Source organism: Excalfactoria chinensis, chromosome 7 (genome assembly GCF_039878825.1).
Source record: "Excalfactoria chinensis isolate bCotChi1 chromosome 7, bCotChi1.hap2, whole genome shotgun sequence".
In the NCBI taxonomy this organism is placed as follows: Eukaryota; Metazoa; Chordata; class Aves; order Galliformes; family Phasianidae; genus Excalfactoria; species Excalfactoria chinensis.
In genome coordinates this window covers 6,528,794-6,551,950 of record NC_092831.1, presented here as the reverse complement: position 1 = coordinate 6,551,950, position 23,157 = coordinate 6,528,794, and the positions used below count along the sequence as shown (strand labels likewise).

At 40.1% G+C, this 23,157-nt stretch overlaps 1 protein-coding gene across 2 annotated transcripts in view; it reads right to left on the bottom strand.

Annotated features, from left to right (window-relative positions):
- The window catches only part of NCKAP5 (NCK associated protein 5), a 356,004-nt gene that overhangs the window by 8,447 nt on the left and 324,400 nt on the right, over positions 1 to 23,157 (bottom strand). For both annotated transcript variants that reach the window (XM_072341540.1, XM_072341542.1), the window contains 3 exons: positions 21,068 to 21,204; positions 19,422 to 19,551; positions 16,600 to 16,787 (listed from right to left, as the gene is read on the bottom strand). In XM_072341540.1, the coding sequence (XP_072197641.1) occupies positions 16,600 to 16,787; positions 19,422 to 19,551; positions 21,068 to 21,204 (455 nt within the window). The remainder of the gene's footprint in view (positions 1 to 16,599; positions 16,788 to 19,421; positions 19,552 to 21,067; positions 21,205 to 23,157) is intronic.

Here is a 23,157-nt window from a genome sequence, read left to right as displayed (position 1 = left end):
CCAATTAGAATTGCATCAAGGAGGGGAAAAAGCATAGTAAAATAACGATTTTTGAAAGCTAATGCAAAATTGAGCTCTTAAGGAGACAAATTCTATCCAACATTAGACTGCAGCAAAGAAAAAATAGTCTCAAATCCAGTAAATGCAGGATCATACTCATACAACATGTAATCTCACTGACATTTTCAGTAATCGGGGTCATTTTTCTGTATGGTTGATCTATTCTCAGACTCCTGTTCCTACGTATTAGCTGTGTTCTTACCTGTCTTCATCCTCCACCTTTGGCTTTTTTGAACAAGACTATTTATTTTGGTAATTACAAGGGCACTTATCTTCTCACTCTAGCTATGTCTGAGTTCCTGGCCTGTAATGTCTGTATGTCAGTCACCCAGCATACTGATGGAAAACGGAATTGCTCTTCAAGAGCAAACGGCAGTTGGCAGTGGGTAGTAATTTTCCACGCTAGTAATCCTCTCTTGAGTACTGGACTAGATTCACTTCAGGTTAGCCTCTGCATACCTACGGTACATCAACTGAGCTAAGGACAAAAGGACAGAAGGAGCAGATCAAGACGGAGGGATGTTAAACAGCAGGACCAAGAGTGAATCAGCAGTATGAAGACACAAAGTAGTAATAATTCTTCCAGTTATGAGAACTGGCTTGTCATAAGCACAAATAGGGCTGTGATATTTGCAGGTGAGTTCAACGGGTACAAATCTCTGCTGGAAGATTTGCAGAGGAAAAAAGGGGAACGTCCCTCTTCTAAAGATGATTCACAGACATCATTTAAACTCAGAAGTGAGCTTCACAGGAAACAAGTTTCTCATTTTTAGCTTCTTATGAGGACAGCTGGGAAGAGAAAAACAATCTTTCCAGACCCATCAGTCCACTTCTGCAAGACTGCACTTCCAGTCACCGTGGAGGAACCTCCATATGATGGGTACCTGGTACATGCATGTCAGAATGACATCTCTTCCAAACTCTCACCAACCAGAAATACAGACTTTCTTTATCCTTAAAAAAAGTCTTAATTATGTGCTTAACCCCCAACCCCATTCCAACAAAAGAGTTTGTTTAGAAGCTGTCATTTTTCTGTCCATTCCAGATTTCAATTGACTCCTTGTCAGTGGGCTTTTTCACTTCAAATGAATCAAACCAAAAGTCATTGCCCTTTCTGTGACACCTGGCCTCTGCAAACAACTAAAAAAGCTCCCCAGGTGTACCCTCTTATATTAGGAGGTAAATTGGGCCCTCCCTCAATGACAGATGTGGCTTACAAGATGAAGCCAGGCAATCACGTCACAGGTGGCACTGGCAAGCACTCCTGGAGGCAGCAGAGGGACAGGCTGCAAGCAGGCTGCCTTCTCAGTAGACCTGCTGCAGCTGAACTAGTTGCATGCTGTTTTCTGATCTTGGGCAATGAGACTTCAAAAGTTCCCCTATAATCAGAGCAAGGGACAGCACAGGTGCAACTTATGCTGGCTGCATAACTGCTCTTGCCATCTCTTAAGGTAATATTACAATCTGAACAACTTTCAGTACTCATTCAAGCAGATCATGAATTACAGAGTGGAAACTTGTGCTTAAGTTCATCTGCTATCAAATCCTACCTAATAGTACAGATATTTATATGCACTTTCTAAACCTATGCAAACAATTTACCTTTGCTGAAGGGAAGATAATTTGAGGGGCAGAGTTTTAGAGTCTCAAAAACTCAAAAGTTTTAGAGAGAGATTGCAGAACCAAACGGAAGGAGAAATTTTCTCTTGCAACATTTAGTTCATTTGAGTACACCCAGTTATATCAATAAAGAGTCCATAGTATAAGTCAGCTAGAAAATAGATGCTATGAAGGATGTTCCATTTTATGTGGTTTGAATTTGATTAGTGATTAGTCTTGGCAGTTAAACCACATGGGAACAGTAATCAAGGTTTCTCTGCTGCAGTTCTGTAACAACTGGAAAACACTGCTGGCTCGTGTCCCATACCATGATGGGATATTAACCTAAGATCTAATTAATCTATGAATGAGTTATGGTTCTAGAAATGTAGTATATTATAATCAATTCTAAGTGAGTTCCTAACAGAAGATAAGATGAAGAAAAAGCTGTAAAATTACCAGGGGTTGATAAATTCTGTTTACTATGACTGATGATTTTTAGGGGGGATAATTTTACAATCCATCAGACTTTTGTCAGTTCAAGAATCATGCTGCCAAACGCACGCAGTAAATTAATTTTTAGATTTACATATTTATTAAAAATCTTATTGAAAACAGCAGGAAGTAAGTCCTGTTTGAATAATAAAATCACTTGTTATTCTACTGGAAAGAAAACAAAAAAAAACCCACAACAACAACCAACCTTCTATTACGATGATTTTATAGTAAGGCAATAATTACAAACAGCGACATGAATTAGTTAACCAAACAATGTATTAAATAGCCAACCAAAAACTAATCAAGAATTAGGGAAAAACAAACAAACAAACAAACAAAAAACCTTAAACTGTTGGAAGATAAGTAAAAAAATGTAATTAAAAAGCTGAGAAATTCACGGCTGAATTTCAGATGTGCTTGAGGACATGTTTGCTAACACAGAGAGACCTGCTGGTATAAGCCCGTGGACTCCTGCAAAGGCTTGGGGACCTGCAGGTGTCTGCTGCATGGCACCCTGTTCAAGGTGCTGGAGAGGAAAGGAGCTCCAGCAAGGTAGGCCTGCACACACAAATGTGCCCAGAGTTTTGTGCTGCTGGCTTGGAAGATCATTTTGTGACCCAAGTTCCTGCTTAGTGCCCAAGATGGCAGAACTGGGAAGAACAGTGGTATGAATTGAGCACTTGCTTTACTTAAAGGGCTTCAGAGACCTGTTGAGTTCTTGGTTGTGTTTGTTTATAAGGCCCCAATTCTGAGTTACCCAGAAGTTATGTTACAATGCTTTTCTAGAGCAACTTTGACATATTTGCTCTACTGATGATTCCTGTGCTCCAGGTATTAAAGGAGCACTGGTGTCCTCCTTTTTTCTTTCCCTAGTCTTATCTCCGCAGTTATTCCAGTTTTGACTGACCACCACTATCACTGCTGGTTCTCCTGCTCTCTTAAGATGCTTACTTTTTCTAAGATGCTACTTTGCACATACACAAAACACATACATCCAGCTAGCCTTCATCCATCAGAAACCACAACTGCACAGCTGCCACAGCTCTGCTTCCTCGCTCAGCCCTCCCAGTTGTCTCATGCTGGACTCATGTCATGAAAGGGGCCTCTTTGTTTGATTTATGAGTATCTGTTACATGCCTGAATACTGAAGCATGCCTGATTACTTGAGGGTATCCATGTCATTTGGAGCATCTGACAAAGTTGTCAGTCACTGGTTGAGAACAGCATGCCTGTGCTGGTGGTGACAATCGCAAGAATAGAAACAGCCTAAAACTACATTTAATAAATGTAGAATAAATTGTATATTGATGGAAAAAGTATAGATTGCTACTAATCTCATGCTTACCAGGTAACTCAAGGCAAGGATACAGTCCTGGGCTGTGACCCAGTAACCATATGGACTAATACAAAAGGAAGTAAGAGAGATGGCTATACACAGAGTATCAGCAATTCTTGTCACAAATGCAGTCTGCAGACGATATTCCTTTGCCCAACTCTAAACGATGATCAAAAAGAAGCACTGCGAATAAATAACCAGAATAATGCTGAGCACTGAGAAGACCAATGCTGGAAATGCAGATGGATGTTCTCACAGCCAGGAAATTTATAAAGTGTTCAGCTTGCCTCCCAGCTTAAAGTAAATAAATAAAGTAGTGATACATGTTGTGATTAACAAACACATCGTTTGGGTGCTAGTCTGTGATTTTAGGTTTGTTTGCTTCATCCTTTAGACACATCTGTTTCTGGTCAAGAGAACTTCTACCCTACTTTGTTTGAACCAGGCATAGAAAATGTCCTTCACTTGGATCTGGTCAAGGCATTAATGATTGCAGACTTTCTCTGAGGGGCACTGCCTGGAAACAGCAAGGAGTGAAAATGCACTTGACAGACCTTCGTCTTTCCACCTTTGCCTTTCCTAGATAGCAGCAAGGTTCAGGCTAAGCAGCTAACAGGATCTATAAGGCTGGCAAACACTTGTGCTGAATCTATTCAAGCTATAAAAATCTCCTATTAGAATGTGAGATGTTTGTTATGACAAGGCCTTGTTTATTTCTTTTCCAGGGAAGCACGGTAGAAGCATACATTGGAAATCACAGTTCTGCAGGGTCAGATCCCCAATTTGGCTGTAAGGAAATCTTTGTCAGGAATGATCAAAGCAGGGATTCAGTGTGGAGATGTGGACTCAGTATCCTGTTCCCACTGTGGGCTTCCTTGCATTCACAGAATAATGTAGCACTTTTTGTGTTGATTTTGCTTTGATTTGTATATAAAGTGAAGGGACAGCCAGCCACATGAGTGCATTTTCTGTACAAATGCTTCAGAAGATTTATTGACCTTACCAATATAAGGTTACTGCAGTGTTAATACTGAAAACTGCTGCGAATACTGGTAATGCAGAACATGTTCCTATGCCTAAAATAGAGATGATAATATTGTTAATATAATAGGCCACTAGGAGGACTAAAATACAACTGGAATTCATGCAGATACACTGCAGAGGTAATATGCACTCATGTTCTGAATGACCAAAGATGGCACAAACAGGAAAACTGGATAAAAATACTGAATAAAGTAGATCCCTGGCTCTATTGGCAAATAATTTGAATACTGATGTTGAAAATTAACAGACATCTGATATTTATTGGAACACAAATCCATTTTTTTAAATGCTGATTTCTTCAACATTTTATATTATTCAGGGTTTGAATTCTTGTAAGAGAGGAATAAAGCTGTTGGCCATGCAGGCTTTGTGAAGAGCTCTGCATGCACAGCAGAACTGCTGAAGGCAGCACAGCTCTGCTCATGCAAAACTCACGGCAGGATCAGGGTGCAAGTTTGCTTCTCATGTTCTGAAAGTTCCTGAGCAATGGTCTGTGGTTAGCTCTTGTGGTGCAAGACTCTATCTTGAGTAAGAGCTCTTGATGAATATATTAAGTGATTCTTTGCTTACTATATCTACTATACTATATCTACTTTCTATATCACTATAGGGCCCCATCAATGTCCTCAAAGCATTCTGCTACAAGTACTGGGTTAAATTCTAAACGTGGCTGGAAGACATTTTTTTATATTCTTTATATTCTTTTTTTTTAAAAAGGGGAATTTAATAGCAAAAGAGATTCAGTGATTTGGACAGGCAGCCAGAACACTGCTCTGATCTCCACAGTCCCGCACTCCAAACTGCTGAGCTCTCTGTCTGAATTTGAAAATTCATTCTTTTTCCTTTGCAGGCAGAAAATTCTCCATGGAAAGACAGAGGCAGAGGCCTGTATTGTTCTCTTCACTAGAGTGCATCTGCAATGCTCCTCACTGTACAGGACCTGGCATTTGATTCAGTGTATGTGGTAGTTAATCAAATGTTTTGCACTGACTTCAGTAGACTTTGGATTAGACTCTTAATGCATTAGAGAGATGAATTATTTAACTTACTGAGTTCCCCTAGAAACAAAATATTGAGCTGCAAACAAAGCTAACAAACACCAAATGGGATACCATCTGCTGCAATGAACAAACCACAACCAGTTTCCCCCATGCTTGAGAGTCTTCCAAAATGAAATTTGAAATAGGTTTGTTAAACTCCCAACTGTCTCACAAAATTGGCTTAGCACAGGTTAGCAAATGCTAATGCCACGAGCAACAGCAAGCCAGACTCTGATGTATCAATTGGAATTGTCTATAATTTTATTTCAATTGGACGTCTCTGTCTGAAAGCTCAGGGGATTTCTGCTATCCAGAGCCTATGGAGCCAATGGAGAAGTTTCCCTTCATCCTCTGTGTCCTAGGGCTATGGATACTGACTAGTTTCTTTCCCTGAGTAAATACGCATGGTAATTATCAACAGTGATTCACTTATAAATCTGGATCCTTCCAGCCTTTCATGTCCAGCCTCCATACCAGATAACCTTCTGGGGAACAAGGTACAGAAGTGACAGAAGTTCTATCTCTTACAGGAAAGGCAAAAGTTACCTGAAATCCTGAGTCCAAAGTATGAAAGTCTGTGGCCCTGTTGAGTGTGTCGGCTCTCAGACACTTTCACACAACACAAGAACAATGCACTGCATGTGGCACCAATGGGTGCCATCAATGTTAGCTCCCATTCCACTTACAAAAACCACACACACTGAGAGACCCAGTACTTTTATGTAACACGAGAAAAAACACATGAAACCAACAGTATTTGCCCTGCAGAATGAGACATGAAGATAAATGTCCTTATACCTAAATTTCCTACGTACCCAGACAACTTCATCTTCCAGTATCACCCCAACAAGCGATGAAATTACCAAGAACAAACGGGACCTTGGAAGACTATTCAGTCTTTATCCGATAACAAGAAAGGTTACAGCTCTCCACATTACTCAGCTGTTTTAGATGGTGACTGCTGTTCTTTGGCTTGCTCTGCTGCCTCTGTTTTCATCACTGTGCTAATGATGGCATAATAGATTCCATTTTTTCTTGCAATAGAATTCATTTATAGAAACATTGTATTATAAAGTTTGAACTCTTTGGTACCTTGGCTTGTTACAGTGGTTCTCAAGAACAAGAAAAGGATGGATGATGTTCCAATAATAGCAATGGTAAAAATATTCTGTAAAATGATATAAACGACACAGTTACAGCACTTTCTAGTTGCTCATACTCTAATGGTACGGAAAATGCAATTAAAACATGGGCTTAGAAATACAAACAGTTTCATTATGATATGATCTTAGCTGTAACAATTTAGGACCAGATTAGAAAAGATAGAGTATTTGGCCTTCCCTTTAGCCCATGGGAAATTGCCTGCTGAGGTTCTGTCACACTGCCCACAGAGCCACTGTACAGCAGGAGCAGGAGGATGCTACTGGTCTGAATTCTGCCTGACAGAGGGAGAATATCTAAACCAATTTCTGAGCGCCTACGTAAACACCATTATTTTCACAGGATCCAATATGCAAAGCCATAAAAAAAAAAAAAAAAAGCTGCAGATTTCTAGCACCCTCAGAAACTGGGCAGCCAGTGTCTAGATATGAATTTAGGTACTGCCATTAGGAGATAAATGAAGCTTGAAGAAACGGGCCTGCATTTGTACTGATTAGGGCTGCAGGTAAGGGTGCATTTGGCAGCTAGGCTACACAGGGCAAAATAATGCTTGCAATAGTGATTGGGAAGCGTGTGCTGGCTGCTTAGCTACTTCTATTCATCAGTTTCAGGCGCTGTCTGAAAAGCATCTTGCATCTCAAATCTGCTTTGTATCTTAGTACATGGGCTACCAATAAGCCTCCTAGTCTAGTAACTTCTGCATATTCCATGTCTTGGCAAATTTCAGACACTGATGTTATTAGAAATATCACAGACTATTAATGCATGATTAACATTTGAATTTTAAAATACTCAGCCATATAACATATTCATGTTTAATTTCTCTGTTCCCACCCACCTCCGCTATATTTTCTTCATCCACACAAATCCATTTAATATCTTTTTTTACAGTTGGATCTATTCTGAGTACTCAACAAGTAAACTTCTAAATGTTTGATTGATGAATATTCAGACTTCTTCAAACAGTCACTTGGGGCTATAATTACTGAGAATAAAACTAGAGGAGGTAAGGAAAGTTCTGCAGGTCACAGCTTTTTAGAGCTTCTAGAAGTCTTGGTGACCTCTATCAGTGCTCAGGGAAAGACTGGAGCAGCCCAAGCAGTACGTGGAGCTGAGCTGTGTGGATGTGTCTCAGGGCTGAAGGAGGGCAGTTTAGGCTGGGGGAACTGCAACATGATACAAAAGCATACAGCACTCTTAGCTTTCGTGGAAGATAAGTAGGTATTAAGGTGTGTAGCTGAATCTTATAAACGTTCTAAACTTCCCTATGTCACCTACTGCTAATACGTTTGCTAAATCCCATGTTTATTTGCCCTACCAAACACAAACTTTGCTTTCCATCAAAATGACTCCACGAGGCCTGGAGTTCACGTAACATGGACAAAACGCAGTAAGAAACAGAATATTTCCCTTTGGTGCTTATCATAAATGAGAATGTTTGAACTTAAAAAAATACTTACCTGGTCTTTTCTGTCAGGATGCAGCCAATCTCAGTGTCACACTGCATAAAATCACATATAACTTCTTATTTAAATAAAAGGTGAATCACTTTGGGGAGATAAAAATAGATGGTGGAACAAACTGTAAACTCCATCAAGCTCTTGCAAAATGATTTTTGCAGATAAGCGACATAAAACTTGCCTCCTTTTCACAGTGTGCGCCGATCAGGATATTACAGCCCATGCTCATATCAAAACAAAATGCATCCTCTCAAAAAATCCTGTTTACTAACACATTTCCAGTGTACTGCCACAGTGGCTGCTAGGATCAGCTGTGCAACTTGTCCTCATGTATACTGCTCAGCACAGAACACTCATACTAATGGATTGATCATTCCCTACCCTTCCCTTCACGATGTTTGAGTGCTTTATGCAAACACATCGCTGTTATAGATGGAGAAGGCAAGTTTCAGCTGGAAACGCAATTCACAGAAGTATTACAGCATTATTCATCTCATTTAACTCTGCTAATCAGATGCTCCTCTTGGAGTGAAAATATTTTGCAGTCTCAGAAAACAAACAGCTCACTGAATACCTCCCTGCCTTACTGCTCCTCTCTCGATTGACTCAATCCAATGTTTATTGAATCCAATTTATTTTTAGCTTTTTATTAATGATATCATTTCTACCATTACTACAATTACACTGTCTTACAAGCTTACTAATATTCATCATCTACTGCTGCTACTGTGCCCTGGATTCCATTTTGGCCGACAGTATTATTATTATATTCCAATTCAACACAGAGAAATGAAATGAAAGCTTTATTTCCAGAGGACCGACGAGTGCCTGGTTACAAATGGCAGAAACACCAGCGCACTTTGGGCCATTCTGCAAACCACAGCTGCTCCATCTGCCAAACCTTTGCGGAACAGCTCAGAACATTTTCCACTCAGGGAAATCAGCTTGCAAATGATTATTCTACTGAGTACGTGCTTCTGGTTCTTGTTAAAAGAAAGGATACACCTAGTTAAGCCCAGGAGCCACAGTGTCTATTAAATCCTTACATAACCTTGAGTTTTGTAGGTAAACAGACATCTACGGGGCTCAGTGTCTGTCCTTGCAAGGCAGTGTGCAGTGTGATGCAGAGGCGTGGGTCAGTTCTCTGCCATGAGTTACCATGGGATCTGGCATTACGTGACTGTGCCATCAGAACCAGAACTGCACCTACGTGCCTGAGATGCTTCAAGTCCTTAACTTTCCTACTGGAGCTCCAGCCTTTCACTTCCTCCGCATCTTCTCTCAGCCTCACATCCCAGTGATTCTCCCGCTAGCCTTGCATGCCATGTGTTCTAAATGTCATGCAGCCTGCTGTGCTGTGCCAAATGCTTCATGTCCCTCACCGATAGCCAAAGACTCTTTTAAAACTTGGTGCTAAAAGACATCTGAGTTAAAATGCCGCCACCTACCCATCCCCATAAATACACTAAACAAACATAAAATAGGGAAAACTTTCACACCAGCTGGAGGACTAGTCAGAATGGGGTTTGGTGGCTCAGTACTAACATTATAGAGTCTGTTACTGTTAGAACTACATCAGCTTTTTTAGGGCATAAGAGTCCCTCGCATGCTATTTAAATTGCTTTTCCTTCGGTGGACTCTCCCTTACATATGTCCTTTTCCCTTGCCAGAGCTTTTTTATGCTTAATCAAGTTATAGAAAATGTTATCACCCTCCGTGCTGCCGCACCACTCTCCACTGCATGCTATTTTTCTACAGCTCTCAGAATTGAAAGAAGCTTCACTTGCTTCACCTAGAAGGCAGAGGGAGAGAAACGAGTCTCGGTATAACTGCAGCTTTTTACTGTTGCCAAGCTAGTTCCTCAGGCTAACTGTAAGAATGTTCTTCCACCCTACACAACATTTCTTTTAAGTGATACACGTCAAGTGAGTCTTTGGTCCCAGGAGACTGCCGAGCAGTCTTCAAATTGTTTGTTTTGCTGTCTCTTCACTTCACTTGTTGGAGGCGACTTTGATGGCAAGATACGAGGAACAATGAGACCTGATTAGGAATATAAGACTCGATAGCAGATCTTCGGGTGTGAACCTGCCCTATGGAAGGGAAAAACATGCAGAGATGTGGGATTTGTTGATGTCTGGAGACAACCTAGCCTATTTCCAATTCCCTGTTTCCCCACACTGAGTTGAATCAGGCTTGAGGCTAGGAAAAATATTTTTAATTCTGTAATACTCCCATGGGTGATGTGGTAAAATCTGTTTTCTTATCAGATCACGCTCCTGCGGTTTTTGTCACTTATGTTGTCAAATACTCCTATGAAATTCCCCTGACAAAAGATCTTACATCAACTTGGATAATTACTCAGACAGTCTTTGCTTTGGCGGAACAAGCACGGCATCGTTCATCTGAGGATCACGCACCTTCACTTAAACAGAAAGGAAGGCTTGCAGCCCTCAGCCCTAAGGAGGGGGGTGATCATTCCCTTCTGTCTTAAACCTGGCAAGGAAAACAGCAAAAAGGAGGTGCACTTTGTACCTCATAAATAAATTACAGTCACACAATTGGAGCACAGAAATGTGTAATTTCTAGATATTTTCAGACACTGGCAAAGGACTCCCTTTACCTTCTATTCATTTCCACTATAATACTTCGTAAAACTTGCTTCAGACTCTCTATTTGCAGTAGAATGGCTCCTACCAACTCAATTCTGGTAAGTGGAAAAGCGTGCAGCTTAGAGGCCACCGTGCATGCCACATTTAGGGAATGTGAGGTGCAGGCTGTGGGTCCTGGTTAGCTCAAGCACAAGGCTCAGAACCGTGCCCGTCTCATCTGGGCAATGCAAACCACTCTGCTTCCAAAACTGATGTGCTGAGCCCTAAATGGACACACGATGGGCAGTTATCCTTTCCTTTGTAGCACTTAAAACTGCTGCTGGATCTTCTCTACACACCCTGTGCTAATGTGCTCTCCATTTTGGAGATGACATACAAAAGCGTAAACACAGTAAAAGTCATTTGCAGCTCTTGTGATAAGGAAGATGAAAGGATATCTGATCCTGAGTGAATGAGACCATGTGGAGCTAGGCTAGCCTCATCTAATGTCTACATTAATAAACCATCTCCCTAAACTTATGCACTGATTTGATATACTGATTCCACGCATGAAAGAAAAGCATTGATCTTAAAACACAAAAGTCAGAGAATGATTGCAGGCTTATTCCCTATCTACAAATGTTACGATGGCAGCATCTTTCTCAACATCTTAGTCTCACTGGGCCTAGAAGAGGAAACAGAACTGATTCCCTCTGCACCTGATCATTCTCCTCAGTCTTAAGTTCAGTAAGGAGAACAGCAAAAAGGAGGTTGACTTGCTGCATCTCATTAATGAATTACAGACACGCAATTAGCACACAGAACACCATAATTTCTAGATACTTTCTGTCACTGGCAAAGGAGCTCCCCTTACCTTCCATTAATTTCCGATATAGTATTTTGTGAAACTTGCTTCAAACTCTCTATTTGCAGAAAAACGCTGCACAAAATAAGCTATGACCCAACTCATCTACAGCGTTTGTTGTATTTGGTTTTTTGTAACTTGAGGTTAAGTATCGCTGTCCCCACTTCACAGACAGTGAAACTGAGCTCCCGAGATCAAGCAGTTAGCTGGAAATTACGCGGCGCTGCCCCAGCTGCACGAACTCTCATTAATATACAACAGTGTAATCAAGGTAATAATTTAGTGCTCGCCTGAGGGTGCAAAGGCATTTCACTCTCTAAAATACAAATGGTAGCTACAATATCTGCTTCTTCTCAGCTCCCCACACAGACAACCCTGGAGCAAAGTTTATCTTCCCAATTTTGGGTTAGAAGTGTGGTATCTAATGTAAGATAGCTAAACAGGCAAGCAAGTAGATAGTTCCATGAGTTGTAACTCCTTACCACTTGAAACACTTAGGATGCAGCTCTTCCCAATTAACAACTGGGCCTAAATCACTGTCTCCATCTTTCTACTGTGATAAGCAGAATCCTTCCCTAAGCACATCTAGTAATGTGGAAAAGACCAGTGTCTCCCTTAAATTACCATGGATATTTAAATATGGAGAGCCTCTTTAAAGAGTGTCTCCATTCAGAAATAAATAAGATAGAACAAAACAACTACAAAAAATGATTCAGAGAACCCAAATCAAGCACCTAAGCTTTGCTGGCATGTTCTTCCAGGGCTGTCTAAATAGGCGCACAGTGTGAAGTGTGCTCTCTCTGCAGCCAATTCAAGCCTTAGCTCACCACTTACTGATCTCCATAGGAGACAAGTCTCAAGCAGAAGAAGCTCATGCTTTCGTTTTCCCTTTACTCTTATTTAGCGCAGCCAGCAGAGGTGTCCAGGCTGCTTTATCAGCTGCTGTAATTCAGGGATGCTGGATACATCCATCCCAACTTAACACTCTGGGATCACAGAGGATGGCAAGTGGTGTGCAATTACTAAACATCCTTATTACTGTTACGAGTCCTTTTGTGGATACTCCACTTTCTTAATATGATACATTTGAAGGCTTGTGAGCACAATCAGACAACCAAACAGCATTAACTCCCAATCAGCTTACCCAGCTGTAAAAAACCCTCAAGTTTATCTGGGAATGCCGCCACATCAGTCCCAATTGTGTATGCAGCCAAAACAGTAGGAATTTCTCTAATCTCTCCTTTTCTTGTACTGGCCAGCATGCTCTAATATCTACTTGAATTGCAAGACATGGTGATTTGAGCATTTATCTCCATCAGTCATCTGTACAATGCATAAAAATTCTGCCATGTTGAGTCACAGCATAACTTCACGTTGTATCTCCTCAGCTACTGCAGCCAGCTAGTTCTGCTGCTGATGTAGTTAACTCAGCAGGTGTGATAGAAATGTCAGAATGCTCATGCGTGTTGTCATAACAGAGGGAAAACAGGAGAATTTAGAAACCTGTGATGGGTACCACAGCCCCTTCCATAAAGGATGTTTTCTTTCTCAAGTTATACCTTGAAATATAAGCAAGCCGCAGGCTAAGGGAGCTGGGCTTGTTCAGCCTGGAGAAGAGAAGGGTGCAGGTGACATCACTGCAGCCTTTCAGCATCTAAAGGGAGCCTACAAAACAGGAGGTAACTCTTTGAAAGGGCAGATAATGGCAGGACAAGGAGAAATGTTTTTTTAAGTTGAAGGATGACAGATTTAGGTTGGATGTTGGGGAAGTTCTTTACTATGAGAGTGGTGAGGTGCTGGAACAGCTGCCCAGAGGGGCTGTAGATTCCCCATCCCTGGAGGTGTTCAAGGTTGCATGGGGCCCTGGGCATCCTAGCCTACTATTAAATGTGGAGGTTGGCAGCCCTATACGTGGCAGGGGGGTTCGAGCTTTATGATCTTTGAGGTCCCTTCCAACCCAGGCCATTCTACGATTCTGTGATTCTATGACTCGCATTACAGAAAAGAAGTATGGAACGGTTGGTTAAGGACAGAAAAGAAAATCCATTATTTGTGTTGCTTTGGGATCATAAGGATGATTGAATAATAACACTTTGGCCATTTCCTTTATTTCTCCAAGGGAACAAAGAATAAAAAGTCTTGTACTGGTTCTCATTTGATCATAAAATAAGTGAATAAACAATAGACCTGGGCAAGGGAAATTCATCTTCTTTCCTGGATTTGTTTTCCTTGTCCAGAATACTGCAGTGTACACAAGTATGACACTGCTTCACAATATGCTTCCCAGGTCAAAATAAACGTATCATCAAATTGGCGGTGAGAAGAGTCAAGGGAATTTAAGCACAGTGCTCTACAAGACTTTGCAGATAAGGAACTGGAACAACAAATATACTTCTTTCAATGTATGGAAGCCTTTGTTATTCATCAAACTGCCCACTCGGTGTCTCTTTACCACAGGAACTGCCCATAGATCATTTCTCCTCTGAAGCTCCTTCTGTGCAGCACTTTTTGCTGATTAAACTTGTTGTGTCTATAGTTTGGGGGTAACACTGGTGAATGTGGGAAGGAGACATCCCAAGTGACAGCCAGCCTGGGCAAGCACAGCTCCTGCCAGAGTGCCTCATTAGAGCACCCAGACTGAAGCCACTTTCTTACTGGTGCTGTACAGTCCAATTTAATTGGGATAAGGGACTGACACAGCACATTGCTCTTTCGACAAGCAGAGTAAACTCATTCTGTCCATCATGGCACTAGTGGTTTTTTGTTTTTTGTTTTTATTCTTTATTTTAAGGCGTAATAAATGCTATTTGGGAAGGAAATTCAAAGCACTAAGCATTTCCTTGTTCAAAACACCAGATATTTGGTATGAAAGCTGCATATTTTTCTCACCTCAAAACTTCTCCCTTTCTTTTTCCACAGAGCTGTTGACCACAAGTGCCTCAGGTTCTGCTGTGCCCCCTTCTTGTGGGAAAAGTTCCAGAACATGCAGTTCTAATTGAAACAGACAGTGGATCTTCTCAGGTTGGACACATTACAGCTGAGATAAATTTGCCATGCTGGTTCAAACAAGGAGTGTAGGGCAACCTGCTCTCCATGGTCACTGCTTCTCATTTGTCATTCTGGAAAGTTTTATACTAATAGGCAAATCCCCAGTGCTCTATTGAGCTCCTGCTGTTCACTGAGAGGCAATGCTGTTTTGAGAGCTAGTTCAGACCTTTAAAGTATTCTCAAAAGGCCCCCACCACAATGCATGAAAAAATGCTTGTGCTGAGTTATACCTGTTGCCTTCTACCTTTATGATGGACTTTTGCAAGGACCCTAAAGCCAATCTAACGAGTTTTGTTTAAGTTTTGGCACTGACTGGGTACACTGTAGAGATCTGTCCTGCACAAGAAATGCATAAGAATAAAATAAAAGCAGACATGGATCTGAGCAACTTTCCTATGGTGGAAACTGCTCAGTTAATAACAAAAGATATTGGCCTTGAGAGGGCAGAAATGCCTTACTTACACACACACACACACACACACACACTTACACAATTCATCCCATCTGCATAATTAAGCTATCAATTTCTAAATGCTCAAGATGCAGAATTAAGTGGGTGCTCATATTATTTTCCTTCATCTATCCCAGAATTCTTCTACCTTTTCTTCTACCTTCTTTCTTTCTCTCCCCTTTTTCCCAACTAGGAAACCAGATTCTTTACAATTATTCTTTCTAATATGACTCAAATATATTCATACTGAATATATTCTGGGGACCAGTGAAATCTGGTTGATCAGGAAATGAGGCTGATGCATTTCAGAAGTTTGTGAGTCAATTTAATATTGAGTTAAGTGGGACTTTTATGCCAGCAGAGTTAGAATAAACAAAGGCATTGCCAGTTTGTGCCACACATTCCTTCTGCACATTTGGCCTGGATTCCTGCAAGCTGTAAGGCTCTAACTTTGGTTAGAGTTATTCACTTCTGAAGTTACAATGCACAGTCATTCTCTGAAGCTGCAAAATGGGGTCTGGGAAGATATATATATATATATATATATATATATATATAAACTCAAGGAATGGAATTGTTATGCTACCAACTGCAGCTCTTTCATTATTTTCTGCTACAGAATGTGGATATCTTACATGGAAACAAAAGAGCCTGTATTTAAAAAGAAGAAAAAAGAGCTGGGGAAAGAGCCTGAACATGAAGACAAAATGGAAACAGTGGATCATGGCTGGGTACCTCTGTTTTCAAACAAATAACCTCATTAGAGCAAACGAGAGACCGAGTGAGAAAGGAGTGTGAGAAAATAGGCTGAGAGGGTGCTTCTCAAAGATGTTGAGATTACATGATGTCAGGGTTAGCCCTTCCAGTGACAGAAATAACAAGTGGGGTCACATGAGATAAGGGGAAAAAAGAGAAAGGCTTGTGTTTAGCAATCAAGATCCATTGATCAGATAAGGACTGATCACTAATAACATAATGCTCAAAGCCCTCAAATCAGGAGTACCAGAGCTCACATCAACCATATTTCAGCAGAGAACAGAAGACAGCTGACTTCCATAGCCTGCTTTCATTCCAATTTTTACAAAACTACTTCAGATGTGTCATTCACTCATTTACTGCATGTTGTGCTACACGTACCAGCTAGCTTCATGTGAAAGAGTGGTCTTAAAAGATACATCCTGTGTTTTCTTGCTAGCCTTGAATTTCAGCTCCTTTTCATAGCAGAATGCTATCCCTAGCCTGTCTCTACTTGTCACTTTTGGAAGACTTTATCATACAAGCATCAGATCATCCCATTCTAAATATATTTAGATCTTTACTCTTCTGCAGGTCATGCTGTTCTTCAGTCTGCCTGGTTTCAGTAATCAATCAACACATTGAAGAGGAAACAAGAAGCAAGTAAAAACCACAAAGAAAATGAGATGTAATATAAAAATCACAGTAACTCACGCTTGGGCTCTCTTTGCCTTTGCTGTCTTTACCGGAAGGTCCACTCAGCTGCTCAATTAAACTGAAATGCGTTAACTGTTCAGGTCCATCCTCTCCAAAATGGCCATAGAGACTGTGCTGGTATAAATCCAAGATTGACATTGGGTTCCCCAGAACCGACTTTCTCTGCTTCTGTTTTTCCTGCTCAGCTGTAAAAGATATTAACAATAATGTCATTACGGCATATTTACTTGATGAAATGCAGCCTAAATAAATTGTAGTTCAGTGGTAATAAAAGAATTCCAATAGTGGCTGCTAACTCCACAATTGATACATCTGGAAAGGACCGTTCATATGTAACACTCAGAGAGAAGGAGACAGTATGAAATGGCTAAAATATTTTTTCTTTTAATAAAGTTGGTTAACTTGGAAGGATTGTTCCATTTCTTTATTTGCTGTACTTTTTCATCCCCCATTTTTAGTAGCCTTACAGGGTAGACATGCTAAGCTCCTTTTTAATGTCTTTCCATTGGACTACTGATAATTCTTTCATTGTAACTACATTTTTAGCCAATGAAAACAACAGTATAAAACATAGTCTAGCAAGGTAAAGAAACAGGCCCTACTCATTTGTTATATATCCTACTGTAGTAGAAGAACATTAGGAGTACAACCTCAACTTCCAAAACCCAAAGATCAAAACTCATATTAAGATCAAAACTAAAGGAATTTTCTGCAGCTTCACGAAAAAGACACAGAGGAGAGAGGCTTGAATGATCATTAGGCTCTTTCCTCACAGTTTTTGTTACACAAACTTCAATTCTATCTTGTAACCTATAGCATTAGAAGAGCCTCTGCCTCCAGTGCCTCTCATAGAATCGCATCAGAACAAAACCTCCATGAAATTGGAATCCAAACATTCTCATGGTTGAAATGAAAGAACCTGGAACATTTGGCTTATTGCGAGCTATTCTGCTGACTTTCTCTGTAATGCTGGGCTATGCACTGGGAGTCTCCTCCAAAGACCACCAAATCAATGAAACTCTTATCACTGGCTTTCAACAGCCTTTGCACTGGACACTCAGTCTACCAGTCTTCCCATTCCCCACACATAAATGGAAAACGAAAATCACTCCAACATTACAATACTGCAACAAGGGAAAATTCATTAATGTTCTGAGGACTCATCTAGTAAACATAGAACTATCTACGCATACAGTAATATTCTCTGCGACTCGAATTGCTACAGCCCCCACCTCAGCTTCACGTGGATGTTTTGAGGATATATCTCTCACATGCATAAAGAAGCAAAGATCTTTGAACACAGAATGGAATGACTGTTAATAATCTGAATGTGGGGACTGCATTTACAGAACAGAAATCCCGTTCAAAAAGAATGACCGTGGCAGAAATACTTCTGCAATAATGGCTTGTCATTTTGTTTTCTATTTGCCTCAGCCCCAACTGTGAATTTCAGTTCTTTTACTGGCCCAAAGTTTAGGCATGTATACAAAATTAATGGTTTGCTATGCAGAATGGCAGTTTTAAGTTCTGCTTATGTATCACCAAACCTGGAACCTGCTTTTATTCAATGCAACTGCTTCCACATGCAGACCTCCTTATTTTTGCAAACTGTGATCAATACTGGAAGAAATCCTTACCTACTCCTTCGAAAAAAAAAGCCCAACAAAACAACAACAAAACAACAACAAAACCCACCAGAGAATGTAATCTGTAGCAAGCAATCCTGTTTACTGGCTGAGGTAAATTACTTGCAACATTTCATACAGATTAAAACCACAAACTTACATGAGTAAATTAAGTAAGCAGCCTGAGCTTCCTACTCAGCTCTGCCTGTGGTGTAATCACACAAAATGGATCCTCTCTGAAAATGCCAAATGTTTCAGCCCGGCTCCCAGTGGACACCACAGAGCTCAGTGTGCCTGCCCACAGTATCTCACTGTCCGTGGCACTTCCAATGCAATCATCACCGCCGTATCTACTCTAGGTGCTAATCTCTGGTAGGTTAAGCTCACTGCTGTGCTGGGGGTCAGCACAAATCCTCTGTATCACTGAGGCACTGCTTAAGCTCTTAGGGCCTCAGTGGTACTGAGACCTTGCACCGGCCTTTGCACTTGACAGAATTTATCAGTGGCAGGGAAGGCACCGGCTGAGCGGGCAAGGAGATGAGCCACACTCTGCTCCCCTCCCAGGGCACACACAGCTGCTGCACTGCAGGGCAGCCTGCAGCACAGAGAGCTGGTGGGCATGGCAAGGCAGTTATTAAACACACAGAAAACTAATATCTCAAGAGCATTCCTTAGGGTGTTTTCATCTACTGGAATCCAGTAAATTCCAAATCGCTACCAGATCATGCAGAAAGGTTTGGTACTTGAAAATGGCAATGTATATATGGAGTTGTGCATATGCATGGTTGTAGTGGCACCGCAACCAACATCACTTTGATACAGAAGTTGGAATGCTATGGCCTTGATCACTGAGTTATTATAACCAGCTAATAACACTTGAAAAGTAAAAAGAGGAAAGAATCTTTATAGTGACCTCTAAATTTCTGTAATAATGTAACAGAAGAATTTTTACTTGCAGTGCAGTGATTTATACATAAAAGCCAGCAAGTTTAGCTCCTGGTAGCAAAAGCAGCAGAGGAGAGGGGAAAAAAGGATACACAAATAGAATAAAAAGCAATAAAAAGCTAATGGAAAATAAGACTGAAGTAAGATCTGGGGTTAGAAAGCAAAAAATAAGACACTCCAGTGAAGGACATTAGCTGTTGCTGAGTCAGAGTGGAGATACACATTCCTTATGTACAAATGTTCAATTACCTTGTTTGTTGCTCCTTGTTAACTCTACTAATGTCTCCTCTGCAGTTCGAAAATAATTTGTTCCATACTCTGGCTCCGGTTCAGTGTCACTGCTGCTGGCAGAGTAAGTGCACACTCTTAGAGCTCTGTCCTGTACAAATAAGGGTATTGAGATCATTCAGATGATGCAAATATACAAAAATAATGCAGGAGATGGTATTAGGAGCGGAACGATTTATATTCTTCATGCAATGGAAATGGATCATTCAGCTGTTAAAACATTTTTCACTGTTTTAATTAGCCGCTTATCCTTCAAGTAAGTAATCATCAAATGCTACCTACTATCATAGCCTCAATTGCCTACCAGCTGCCTACCAAGACTCAAGAAAGTTTTAACATGTATTTTTCAAAGAGTGACATCAATTTCTCCATCTTTTCATGCCCACTGCAGCTCTAACTGTTGCTGAAGGACTTTCATTAGGTAGGAAGTACATGCTTATGGATTGGGTACCAGGCTTGAGGAATCCTGCATGCAGCCAAATATGCTCAACACTGCTGATAACACAGGGAGAATTCAAGCCAGCTGCAGTGCCAAAGCCACATTCACATACCAGATACAGACATACCAAGCCTGGCTCTACACAGACCAACTACCAGTAACACATGTACCATATTAACATGGACTGAGAACCGGGGGTGACCTGTTGTACCTGAGACAGGGTAAATATCACACTTATGTCGTTGTGCCTTGGAAGCCAAAGGTGTTGCACTACAGAAGATTCATAGCCAGTTTGCCAATAATATACAAGACAAACCATTTTTCTTTCTGTTTCTGTCCTAAATATCCATAGTATGGACTATACAGAAATGTGAGCTACTCCAGTCAGTAGTAAATGGATAAAGCAGACACACACAAAAGGTAAGCAACCAAAGGTTTTCAGCCTCTTACTACGTAAGTCCTATTAGCCAGCAGTCTGACAGCTCCCTTGCCTTAACGCCTGCTATCTGGAGAAAGTTTTTCTTGCTATTTGCTAACCTGCTGACCCTGTGCTTCTCACAGGGCTTGACAGCCCAGCATTCCTGAATATGAGTAACAACCATCAGCTGTAGCTTTTCCACAGGTATATACATTTGTCTGTTTGTTCTTTCTGCAGTTTTCATGAAAACACTGAAGGACAGACAGATCACTGCAGAGATTAACCGTAACCACACAGAAACATGGAAGAAGAGAATACTTTCTCTTTCACGATACCTTCATAGCACATCTGCTCAATCACACACACTATAATACACAGCCATACAGACAAGGAAAAACAGACCTGGGGGAGAAGGGGGGGAATACAACTTATCTTAATTTCCATAAGAAAACAAACAAACAAGATCAAATTTCTCTAGGAGAAAAACACAGTAAAAAGGTATCAATTTCCTTGTCTACAAAATGCCTGTGCATTATAATTAATCATAATTTGTAAAGCATGAGGACAAAGTACCTTTCAGTGCTGTATTATTAATAAACAATGAGATTGCTAACAAAGGGCAAAAAAATAACAAATGGAGCTATTAGCTTGTTAGCTATTCTTTCCACTGTATTAAAAACATTCACCATTTCTGATTCTTTACACCACAATACATATCTCATTCAATAGATGACATTTCTTAACTGATACCTTTGTTTTTGTAGTTTTCTTGGTGGTCCAATCTGAAAGAACTTTTCTATTTTCCACAGTTTCTTCAGTAAGCTCTAATGAGGTAGAGGTCACAGAACTTGGTTCTTGTTCACTTTGCTTTGCAAGGTTAATTATTCCTGAATTAAGAAACACATTATTTAAACTGTAGGTCTCATCACCATCTTCATAAGGGTTTCAACTGCAATTCAGTAAAAACTGAGGGCTAATCATGATACCTGTATTACATCAAATTATGTTTAGTTTCTTACTGGAATAACTCTAACAACTACAGTGGCAGAATATTATCCAGAGCCTTTCTCCAGTTAACAACCAGAGAGGAAGGCATAGATTGAAATCCGTCCATTAGTTTTGACATATATACTCTTTCAAATAAGAAACAATACACAATAACTTCTTCCAGGCATTGCAGCGTTCTGCTTTGCTATTTTATGTTCTCAGAGAGAGAACGGGGTGTTAACATAAATATAATTAGAAGTACCTTTCTAGCAGAAACTCTCAATCAGTTAGCCTTTTTATTTGCTATATTTGCACTATGCAAAATCAGAACATCAGAGAAGATATACGGTGCATATGAAATAAAGTGATAATTGAAATTTGGAAGAGAGAGAAGGGAGAGGAAAAGAATCAATTGAAAATACTCTGGTAAAGAATGAATTGACCCTACCATCTCATGTATACTACTTCTTTAACATCTCTTCATGACAATTTAATTAAGATACAAACTTCACAAGTTTGGTGCAGTGAATATTAACATTAAGATTGGAACAAACTTACTGCAGCTGACTTCTTACGAAGCAATTCAGTGGTTGCAGTTCCTATTCAATTTGTTATAATGACAGTGTTTAATCATGGAGTTTACTCTATAGCACACTGCTGAATTGAGGTCACACATGTGGCTATTCAAGCATGTAGCATATAATCTATAACTAAGATTTCTCTTCTGAATCCTTCTTAGCTGTACCATTAATTAACAGTACATTTACTTAAAAATAGTAAAATATCTTTTATTTAGCTTTGATTTGAAATGAGCAGAGCAGACTGCAATGAAGCATACAATGTGTGTTTGCAGCCTATTATACCATTACAACACCACACTGGGAATATTGCTTAATCAACTAGTTCTAAGGCATTTAATTAGAATTCTTCTGCTATGCATCCGATGAACATATAAAAGAGACTTCTTTCCTCCTAGGCTCAATATACATCAGCCCAATAGCAGAACACATATTTGACCAACTTAAACTAAGTTTAAACTTCATATTTAACCTTCCATGGTAATTACACAGAATCTCACTTGTAGATACAATATGGACTCATGGAAGGTAAGCACTCACAAGTTTTACAGGGGCAAATATGTTTGTTGACACAGTGCTGACACGTATAATGCCAATGACATTGCATTTGATCAAGGCAGCAACAAAACAAAACAGAAAACACACTCTTCTCCATGAAGTCAATTACTATTAGTGAGTTTTTTTCTGTGTCTATTGCACTGACTGTGAAAAACTGTATTACAAAATAAATGCTATATGTAATGATTGGCATATATATTAGTTACTCAAATGCCTTTGAAATATACAAAGATGGTCAGTGTGCGTTTCTAAGGGACTGCACTGAGTTCAATGGAACTACGTGCTAATACAAACTTATGTGTTGATGGTTTGCTGGACTGTAAGTCTGTTCATTCCTTTGTCAGCTTTCCTTTTATAGTCCATCGTAAACACATACTTTGTAGACGAGTTAAAGTGAGGTAGTTTACGTTCATATAAATAAATATATTTGTATCATATAGTAAAAAAAATAAGAGTTCCTTTGAGGCCCAGGCCATATATTCAGAATTTATGCATCGAGGCCAAATGAATATTTTGTCTGAATACAGCTTCAAAAGCAAGTCTTTGTGGATATGTCATTTCTGTGTCACAACACAGCTATTCTTTGTACTTTGCTATAAAGTCTGTTCCTGAACACTGCTGAACATCTGTATTCTTATTCAGTTCAAATTCCAAGGCTGGCATATGTGTTTTTTTTCAAGTACTGTTTCTTGAGAAAAGGATTTAAGTACTCAACAC